The 10,374-nt window shown below is 43.9% G+C and overlaps 1 protein-coding gene across 1 annotated transcript in view; it reads left to right on the plus strand.

Annotated features, from left to right (window-relative positions):
• The first annotated feature begins 4,640 nt into the window (after positions 1 to 4,640).
• myb (v-myb avian myeloblastosis viral oncogene homolog) overlaps positions 4,641 to 10,374 on the plus strand; it is a 10,903-nt gene continuing 5,169 nt past the window's right edge. Inside the window, exons 1-8 of the mRNA XM_008297008.1 lie at positions 4,641 to 4,729; positions 6,212 to 6,329; positions 6,405 to 6,476; positions 6,567 to 6,659; positions 7,676 to 7,896; positions 8,028 to 8,247; positions 8,944 to 9,021; positions 9,110 to 9,214. Of these exons, the coding sequence (XP_008295230.1) occupies positions 4,707 to 4,729; positions 6,212 to 6,329; positions 6,405 to 6,476; positions 6,567 to 6,659; positions 7,676 to 7,896; positions 8,028 to 8,247; positions 8,944 to 9,021; positions 9,110 to 9,214 (930 nt within the window). The 5' untranslated portion in view covers positions 4,641 to 4,706. The remainder of the gene's footprint in view (positions 4,730 to 6,211; positions 6,330 to 6,404; positions 6,477 to 6,566; positions 6,660 to 7,675; positions 7,897 to 8,027; positions 8,248 to 8,943; positions 9,022 to 9,109; positions 9,215 to 10,374) is intronic.

A 10,374-nucleotide genomic window follows, 5' to 3' on the forward strand; every position in this document is an offset into this window, starting at 1 on the left:
GAGTGAAAGCGGAAGGTTGCAAATCTGCGGACGACAGCATGTGAACGTGATTAATCTGGCGTAATTGTAGAAGACAAAGCCGCGTGCAGGTGGGCGGCGGCCGCACTCCGATGAGGTCATGCTTTACATAATTGGCTGGAGGCTCCAGACGACGTGGAGGAGTCTTTCACAGGAAGTCAGCCCGAAGGAAAATGCAAAACCTGCACCTCTGGCAGCCTCCGAGCGACCGGACGGCTGAAGTCAGCAACGTGAAGAGGGAAATGAAAGCTGAATTAAATCATTTGTGCAGTTTGGTTGCAAACGCTGGCTGTAAAACTCGTTTCAAACTTGATGCTAGCTGCATTTTATAAAGGGTAAATCCGTAATTTGAGGTTTTGAGGGAAAGTTCCGCGTAAAAATCTACACGTGATGATTAAAAAACTACAAGTAGTGACTGAATTGGTAAATCTACAGCATCTCTACATGTTTTCCTAATAAAAGTTTACAACAACTCGTACTGCTTCTTTTCTTCTTTTCTGGAGCTTGAAGCCTGATGTTTCTGCCATATTTGTGGTAATTTCATCGTTTTTATATGTAAATCTCCTCCATTAAACCTTAACAAGTCAACCTTTAACAAAACACATATCGTGCAGAATTAAGGCGAGGAAGTCTACTTTGATTTATTTTTGTTTTCTGTTATTTTACATTAGTTCTTGTTGATGTAGCTCAGGAGTTCATTTTTAATTAAAAAAATAAAAAATTTACAGTGTCGTATGTATGTGTTCAGCATGTTCACAGAGTTTTACTGTAATTTTTAAAAATATATATATAATTAACAATAAATTATTTTACAGATTTCCCAGTTTTGTTAAATTACAAACAAAATATGAAAAAAGTATTATTTTACATGTTTACAGTAAAACAAACAAACAAAAAAACTGTAAATGAAAAATGAAAACAAAAGAAAAAATCTGTATTTTTACAAAATTATCATTTGTTCTTTTAAAACAAAATAATGCAAAAAAAAATGATGTTAGTTTAGGAAAGAAATGCTGTTTTTTTAAATCGTGTACTAAGTTTTGTAAGATGTTAAATATTTTAAAAACTGTTATTTTACATATTTTCCCTTTTAAAAAAAATTTACAAATATTTGGTAAAATTCCACAAAAAGGATATTAATTCACATGTTTACCTTTTTTTTTGTATATTTAGTTTTGAAAGATGTTAAATATTTTTGAAACTGTTTTTATTTTTTTGGTTTTTTTGTTTGTTTGTTTGTTTGTTTGTTTGTTTTTTTACATATTTTCCCTTTTTTAAAAAAAGTACAGGTGTCTTGTAAAATCCCACAAAAAACAGTTTTAATTTACATGGTGACTGTAAAAAATAAAAAAAACTGTAAATAATGTCCACATAAAAAAAAATCAGTATTTTCAAAAATAGTAGTTTGTTCTTTTTGCAGTGATTGACTTTAACATGACAGCTTTCATGTCTATAAATCAGCTGAACTCTGATGGTTGTACACATATCTGCGGTTGTTTCACTGTGTCTTTAGGGGATGTGCTCTTTTCTTTTTGTTAACACAATAAAAGACGTTTACGAGAAGCTCCAGTGCAGCATAATTGCTGGTCTGAACAACAGCGAGCAGGAATCCAGCGTTCGTGTCGACGGCTCCCATTCAGCTGCTGTTTGACTTTGGATCACGGCGAATACTGACACACATCCGCCAACAATCGGCGGCCTGTTGGTCCCCCAGCAGACCTCGGGCCATCATTAAAATCATTCAAATCTCCAACCTGTGCACACAAAGCTTTGCAAAGGGGGGCGGCCGGCACAATACCTGCCCTCGACCTGTCCAATCGCGCCCATGCAAATGCCTGAATGGTCCCGGCTTCCTGCTCGGGCTCCATTTGCATATCCTGGCTGCCGTCTTTCAATTTGGTTTCAGATAACAAGTTTTTAATATTACCCTCGAGGGAACAGGCGAGTGTGCAGCGAGGAGGCGAGGACACGTGAAGGCGGCCGTCGTCCCAGTGGACAGAACCTCTGCCGCTGACCCACTTCTTCTCCCTTTATGTGGGCCATCTTCTATTGCCATCTTGCACGATAGCTGCCGTGTAATTAAAGTTTGATTTGAATAGATTAGAAACAGCAGCACCTCGAGGCAGCGGGAACAATGCTTGTGTGCACAGGTGTGGAGCTACAGGTGAGTGCAGCAGGCAACCAGCGGATTCTTTATGTCTCTGCAGGCCTGTAATTAGACGTAAAGGCAATTAAAGTTCACAGAAGAACACAGAAGAACTCCAGCAGCTGGAACGACACAGAACAACATGAGGAACGATCAGGAGAGTTCTCAGAGTTAAACAAACTCAGGTTTAACGAGGTCAGAACGACGAGGTTTAAATAATCGGCTTCATGCTGCTGGAAGGAGACGTCATCAGTTCGGTTTTATTGTTTAATTTAACGGGTCAATAAAGTGACGACACTCTGGAGAACTGATCTGCTGTTTGTTGTTTGTTATCATGAACTTTACATTAAAATCTTTATTTAACAGCCTGTTACTGAGTCACCTTTAACAAATGTCAGAGACTTTTATTACACTAATAATTATGATCATAATTACGACAATAAATAGGGTTTTTTTTTAGGTTTTATTGGGTTTAAAAACAGGTTCTACGTGCAACTTTATGTCCACATCACGTGTATTTAATACATATTAATTTTAATAATAATGATAAAAAATAAATAGTTTAATATAAAATAAATGATTTTATTATTTCATTTTAATAATTAACTTTATTATTCCATTTTAATAATAATAAATATTTTTATTATTATAAAATAAATAATTGTATTTATGTTGTAATAATAGTTTTATGATGTTGTTTTTCATTAAAAATGTCAAGTTAGAGAATCTTATTTAAAATAAATGGATTAAACAATAATAACTGTAGATTTAACCTCTGACGTCACTCTGAGTCTGTTTCAGTCTTTTTCTGTGTTTTTACTTTAACGATTTTAATAAAGTCTGTTTACTATAAAAACTTATCGGCTGAAAAAAAATCGACCTGGTGACCAGGTTCTGACCTGAGCTCCTGTCAGCTTTAGTCTGATGCTTAAGTGGAACTACAGGGACCAGAACTAGAACCAGAACCAGGACCAGAACCAGGACCAGGTACAGAACCAAGACCAAAACCAGGACCAGAACCAGAACCGGGTACAGAACCAGGACTAAGACCAGGGCCAGAACCAATACCAGGATCAGGACCAGGACCAGGCAGGTATGGAACCAGACCAGGACCAGGACCAGAACCAGAACCAGAACCATGTACAGAACCAGGACCAGAACCAATACCAGGATCAGAACCAGGACCAGGACCAGGACCAGGACCAGGACCGGAACCAGACCAAGACCAAGACCAGAACCAGGATCAGAATCAGATCCAGGACCAGGACCAGAACAAGAATCTGAACCAGGACGAAGACCAGGACTAAGATCAGAACCAGAACCAGAACCAGGACCGGAATCAGAACTGGTATGAAGGAACCGAACCACAGAGACACTGAAGCCGGAAAACAACAGGAAGAAGAACCGAACATCAGCACAACACAATAACAACACAATAATAACACAATAATAACACAACAACACAATACACAACAATGTAACACAATGCAGCAGGAACCGAACCTTGGACTCGGTTCTAATCGGTTCTAAACATGTGCAGCAGCTGTAGGAATCCTCGGTACCGAATCTGCACCTGTCGCTTCCTCCTGCTGTCCAGGAGCGAAACCGGTCCGGCTGAGCGCCGAACCGGCAGCAAAGCGCGCCTCGGGGCGGTGGTGCCTTCAGGGACACTCGGGAAGTGTTGGACAGCCGGACACAGAGGCCTGGAGCGACCTGGAGCAGCCCGGAGCGACCCGGAGCGACCCGGTTCGGCTCCAGACATCTGAAGCAGCTGATTTAAGACACAGACGAGGATTAAAATGTGTTCAGATCTCACTCAGAACTTCTTATTGTGACTTAGTTTTATTTTTTTTATTTTTGGTCATTTGGCACCAAAAACTAAACAAACAACAATAAAATTCACTTCTTCAGTAAACTTTCATTCATGAGCTCTGAAACACTGAACATAAATACACTTCTGTGTATTTGTACTGCATTGAGGAGTCAGTGTGTCCATGTTGTGCTGTTTCATGCTTTTATTTTGGAGGTGAAGTTGGACTTTGTGCTGCACTGCATTTATTTTATAGCTTTAGCTGCCAGCTAGTTTGTAGATTTGAGCTTTTATGATAAAACATTACAGATTAAACCCCCAGCAGGGAGTAAAGTTAGTAAATGAGCTCAACAATAACGTGATATAAACATGAACGTGGTTCAGAAATGAGTGTTTCTGTGTCAGAAGAAGGACTCCGGATGTTTTAAATCTGTAGTTTTATTTAAATACTTGTTCTCTCGCACATTTTCTGGAAATATCTTCACAGCTGAACGCGTTATCTTCACGTCTCCTGAATCTCCGACTGCCCGTGAAGGGCTCTCGCGGCACATGCGCAGTGCGGCTCAGGGGCCAAAAGCGCCAAACTAACCGGGATGCGGAGGAAGGGAGGGGAAGCGGGCGGAGGCTGCTGCAGTTTAAATTAATGTCAACCTGCCTCCAGTCCGGGAGAAGCAGCCGAGCGAGCGCAGCGACTGAACGGGCTGAGAGCGACCTGCAGCCGCACACGGAACCATGACCCGGCGGCCCAGAAACAGGTGAAGCCCACACGCACACGCTTTTCTGTCTCTTTGGGGTTTATTTGCGTGAGCGCAGCGGAGCCACGCGCTCCGTCCGCGCCGCTTTATTCTGAGTTTGGCCGCGGAGCAGAGCGCGCCACTGACAGGTGGTCGTCCGGCATGTGCGCTCCTCGGCACACTTTTACGCACAGGCGCGCTGGTTGCCGCCACGCTGCGGACCCGAGCGGACCGGAGGGACAGCAGCACCGGGTCACACTCGGTCTGTGCTGCTATTAAGGTGAAGGTTTGAGCTCCGTTTAAAGCGGCGCTGCGCGTGTTTCGGTTGTGCGCTCTGAGCCGCAGACTCCGTCCAGTTGGCACAAAGTCCGAGTTAAAGTCGCAGCATCACGAAGCGCCGCTTGGCACTTGTTATTTGGAACCTGCTGCTGCAGCTTTTACTGTTTCTGTCCGGTGCTCAGAGTTTGTTCTTGAGGAACGCGTGAAGCTGAAAACTGGAGTTTGATCTTTTATTGTTGGTTTAGTTTCGCTGATTGTCTGAAGAAGCTGCGAGTTTGTTGGAAAGTTTCTCTGAGACCCTGAAACTGCTGAAGCGGTTTATCCTCTGACTGTGTTCTGGTTTTATCATAAATAGAGTTTTAATCCTTTACATGCGAATGACTCCGTTAAATAATGAACTCTGCAGGATCTCAGCTTCAGGATTTAAAGTTTTTAGGTTAATTCGTGACATCAATATTTTTTTTTCTTTCATTTTCTTTTCTTTTCTTTTCTTTCTTTTTTTTATTTATCTTTTGTTTTTTTTTTATTTAACTAAAAAGCACTTTTACGCAGCAGCTGTTGTTTTAAATCTGCTTTATAATTAACGGTGAATTCACTTTCTGGGCAAAATATTGCACTTTTTTTTTTCTCCATTTTGCGCTAAAATCACGCGGAATTTTCGATTTAAATTAAACTTGTTTTTCTCGCTTTGAGCGTCAGTGGTGAGAAAAACTCGAGCTGTTTCTCCACAGACTTGCTCGCTACGTTGAGAAATAGGGAAGCTGAACGCGCAGTCGGGCTCCAGGTTCACCTGTCGCTCTGTACCTGGCTCTGCGCGTGCTCCCCGCGCGCTGATTGGCTGACTAGCCCGTCGGTATGCGTGCGCGCGTGCACGCAGGACGGCACTGTACAATGCGGGCTGCAGGTCTGAACATGTCGGGGTCACAAAAAATCATGATGCATGTGCCAAACCCAGTATCTGTGGAAACCAACAACAGAGGAACCTGTTCCCCTCCCTGCCTGCTCCCCCCTGTGGGCGTCTTGGCCCAAAGCCTGCAGCCAAACCTTCAAGAATGACTGGTTCTGTTCCTGCGCTGACACCTGAGCAGCTGCCAGCCGCTTTATGCTGCTGAGGGATGATTAGGGAGTAGTTTGGAACTTATTGTGCTTTTATTTCCCTTTTCTTTCACGTGTCTTTCTTCTGTCCGACTCCACCTCTGATTAAAGCTCTGCTCCGTGTCTCAGTGTTTACAGCAGCGAGGAGGATGAGGACGAGGCCGAGATGTACGAGCACGACTACGACGGCTCTCTGGCCAAGACGGGGAAACGGCACCTGGGTAAAACCCGCTGGACCCGAGAGGAGGTAGGCCCAGGTTCTGGTCCTCATCCACGGTCCGTCTGCTGAGGACAAACGCTCACAAACTTCTGTCTCTTGCAGGACGAGAAGCTGAAGAAGCTGGTGGAGCTTCACGGATCAGAAGACTGGAAGCTCATCGCCAGTCTTCTAACTGTGAGTCTGGACTTCAAGAACTCTGTTACTTCTGTTGGTTCTCACTGAAGCTTCTGGTCACTTCATAAATCTTGTGTTTGCTTCGACCAGAACCGGACGGACGTTCAGTGTCAACACCGGTGGCAGAAGGTTCTGAACCCGGAGCTGATCAAAGGGCCGTGGACCAAAGAGGAGGACCAGCGGGTGAGAACCGTTCACATCTAAATGAGCTGAAACACTGAGAGACCCACATGAAGCCTGAACCGTGCTGCAGCATCAGGAGGAAAAACACAAGAAAAGAGCTTTAATTCTGACAAACATTTCACTAATTTTTAGCTTCTCGTCTTCAGTCGGAGTCACAAAACACAAAGAAAAGCTGCTTTAAAATAGAAGCTTTCTGAAATTTTAAAATGTGAGACACTGACTCACTTATTTTTCACAGTTTCTGACCTTTTCAAGCCCAAACAGCTGATTGGTTGATGCAGAAAACAACACACACGCTGCAGCTATAAGGGACACATGGAGGCAATCGATTGGCTGTCAGATAATAAATCAATCACTGACTATTTTGATTGTTTTTTTATATCAAAAAGTCTAAATTCTGCCGCTGCAGCGTCTTTAAACATGGCAGTAAACTGTAATAACAATGAAAGAAGTTGTAGCTGCTGACTTGCAGGTTGGAGCCCATGACGTTATCAGAAGCAATGCATTGTGGGATTTTTTTTAGATCAAAAAGCAGCTCGTGTTTAATTTTGGGGATTTTTTTTTTCGTTCATAAATGTTTAGACAGAATCAGACAGTGTTGAGGGACATGTGCGATTCTTTCCATATTTCTTTTGGAGTTTGGGAACAAAACCTTTCCTTCAGTTTTCTGCGCAAACAGCTCAGACGTGACATGAATGCAGCTCTGGAGCTGAAGCAGCCTCTCTGTGTTCCTGTGTGATTAAAGCAACGTCTCTGTAGCAACCCCTCCTGCTGTTGCACAGGTTCGCTCTGTCGTTGCACAACACGTAGTTCGACCGGCGGCTTCGTGCTCTGGAGTTAAATTTCCACCCAGATGCTGCAGTAATGATTAGCAGAGCGGCTAACGTTGCACTGGAAACTCCCAGCAGGTGCTCCGATGCACCTGAGAGATAAAGAGGCCAAAGCTTTAATGGACGATCGTTTTCCCTTCTTCTCGTCTCTTCCTTCCTCCCGCCTCCTCGTCTTTCCTGCTGCAGGTGATCGAGCTGGTCCAGAAGTACGGAGCCAAGCGCTGGTCGGTGATCGCCAAGCACCTGAAGGGCCGCATCGGGAAACAGTGCCGCGAGCGCTGGCACAACCACCTGAACCCGGAGGTGAAGAAGACGTCGTGGACCGAGGAGGAGGACCGGATCATCTACCAGGCCCACGAGAAGCTGGGAAACCGCTGGGCCGAGATCGCCAAGCTGCTGCCGGGCAGGTGAGAGGCTGCAGCAGAGCAGGTTAAAGGGCAGAACTGCAGAGAACCAGACGAGAACCTTATCAGCGGAGCCCAGACGAGACTCTGCTGTGTTTCTGAGCTGAGATAAACGAGCCAATGTTTCCCTGCAGGACCGATAACGCCATCAAGAACCACTGGAACTCCACCATGAGGAGGAAGGTGGAGCAGGAGGGCTACCTGCAGAACGCGTCCAAGAACAACGGCTCCTCGCTCTCCATTGGTCACGGATACGTCAAGGCGTCCAATCACGTCATGGGCTACCCCCACCACTCGCCCAATCACACGCAGCTTCCGCCGCTGAACTACAACTTCATATCCGACACACACAGAGTGAGTAAAAGGCCGACTGAATCCTGTCTGTGTGGATGTTTTCTGGTTTCTTTCCTCTGTGACAGTAAATCTTTGGACTAAACGAGACGTTTGAGGAAACTCTGATCCACATTTTAGACCAAACAGCTGATCGGTTCGACCAGAACATCATCAGTACTTTGCAGCTCTACGAGAACCTTCATCAAACCAAACTCCATTCAAAAAAGTTCAAATTTAAAGCCAATTTCTGAATTAAACCTGGTTTTTAGCTCCGCTTTGGTCGCCTCCAGCTTATTTCTGCTAATTGCAGCACCTTAAGTTCAGCTCCAGAACCTCATTTGTATATAAGTTAAAGCCTGAATCGCTCTGTAGCTGCAGCGACTAAATAATGAGATTAATGTTGACAGTAGAGCTGCAAAGAGGAACTATTTTAATGATCGATTTGAGCAGGTTTTTTTGCTTGCGGTGTGATTTTTAGAATAAGTTCAAGAGAAGCTGCTGCTGAAGCTGAATCATCGTGACTTAAACTAACAGTTATTATCATCTGCTGATCATGTTTTCTGTTGTTTTTCTGTAGAACGTCTCACGGTGCTGAAAATGTCTAATTCTGTCAGTAGTTTCAGTTTCTTTCCTCCTCTGGGACGTAAACTGAATATCTTTGGACTAAACCAGATAAGTGTGGAACCCCTGATAATTAATCCATGTTTGGACCAACAGGTGCCGTTTCCGATGGCGCTGCACCTGAACATCCTGAACATCCCCAACATCCCGCACCACGGCACCGCTGCTATCCAGGTAGAGCCCCACACAGACACACAGACAGACAGCAGGACAACTCGGTGTTGTGAGGCCGAGCCGGATCTAACGTTGAGCTGTGTTTCAGAGACACTATGGCGAGGAGGACCCGGAGAAGGAGCAGAGGGTGAAGGAGATCGAGCTGCTGCTCATGTCCACGGAGAACGAGCTGCGAGGCCAGCCGGCGCTGCCCGTGAGTGTGACAGTGATTTATGCGTGACCCGACGCTGAGGACAGTGGTCGGACGTGAGCAGGCAGCAGAGGAAACATCTGGGGGGTCTGTTTCTGCAGAAGTGATGAAACAGGAGCTTATCGGCTCGCTGCGTGGCGCCTTGTGCAACCCCACGCTTCACGTTAGAGTTCCCGTTCTTCTTCTCTTTTCTCAAAAGTCTGCAGCTCGTCCTGCTCGCAGTGTGGATTACAGTCCAACACCTGCCTGACCAGTTCTACACGGGTTCTAGTGATCCCACGTCAGGGTCAGAGTCATAAAAACGTATTATTTAGATGCACAGCAGCTACTGTTCTCTTAAACTTATAACTCTTATTCTTATCAACTAAAGCAGCGAATGATAAACGCATCAGGAGCTTTGACAGCGTCGTAGTTCTCGTTTACAACCAGAAAGTATTTTTATATAAAAGTCAATGAGCTGTTTGGTTCTGAAACGTCAGAAACTGTTTAAAATGTGGATCAGAGTTTCCTCAGTTTACTGTCACAGAGGAAAGAAACTAGAAAAATATTCACTGAAGAAGCTAAAGTCACAGAGTTTACAGTTTAATTAGAAACTTGCTCAAATGTAATTTTCTGACTGCTGGTCGAACACAGGAAATCATTTCAAAGGCGTCACTTTCGACTTTAAGACGCTTTGATCGGTGGTTTCAGCGTCCTGTCGCAGTTTGGATTCAAATTAAAGAAATAATAATCAGCAGATTTGTCACAAAGACGGGCCGAACATGTAAATTCATGCTAAAAGCAGGTCACAGCACAAATACAAAAGTTCAACAGATTAATTGTCAGAATAGTTGTTGAATAATCATCCAGCTCGACATTCAGTCGCCGAAGCTACAAACTGTTTCTGGTCGATGTAGAAGCTGCTCGTGATGTTTCTAGAAGAGTCTCCATCTGTCCAAATACAAAAAAACCTCCAACCAAAGTTGTTCATGTAGCATAAAACGTATACCTGAACATAGAGGGGCCTTTATCTGATTTATTTAGAACATATTTATTATTTATTTTAGAGGGGTTTTTTTTCTCTAAACTAAACTTTAGTTTTGAGTATGAATCTGGGTAATAAAGTCAAATAATATTACGATTAAGTCTGGATTCTCTGTTGAGTCAGTAGAGCTCTGGTTCAG

The sequence above is a fragment of the Stegastes partitus genome, unplaced genomic scaffold (assembly GCF_000690725.1).
Source record: "Stegastes partitus isolate 25-593 unplaced genomic scaffold, Stegastes_partitus-1.0.2 Scaffold1176, whole genome shotgun sequence".
NCBI lineage: Eukaryota > Metazoa > Chordata > Actinopteri > Pomacentridae > Stegastes > Stegastes partitus.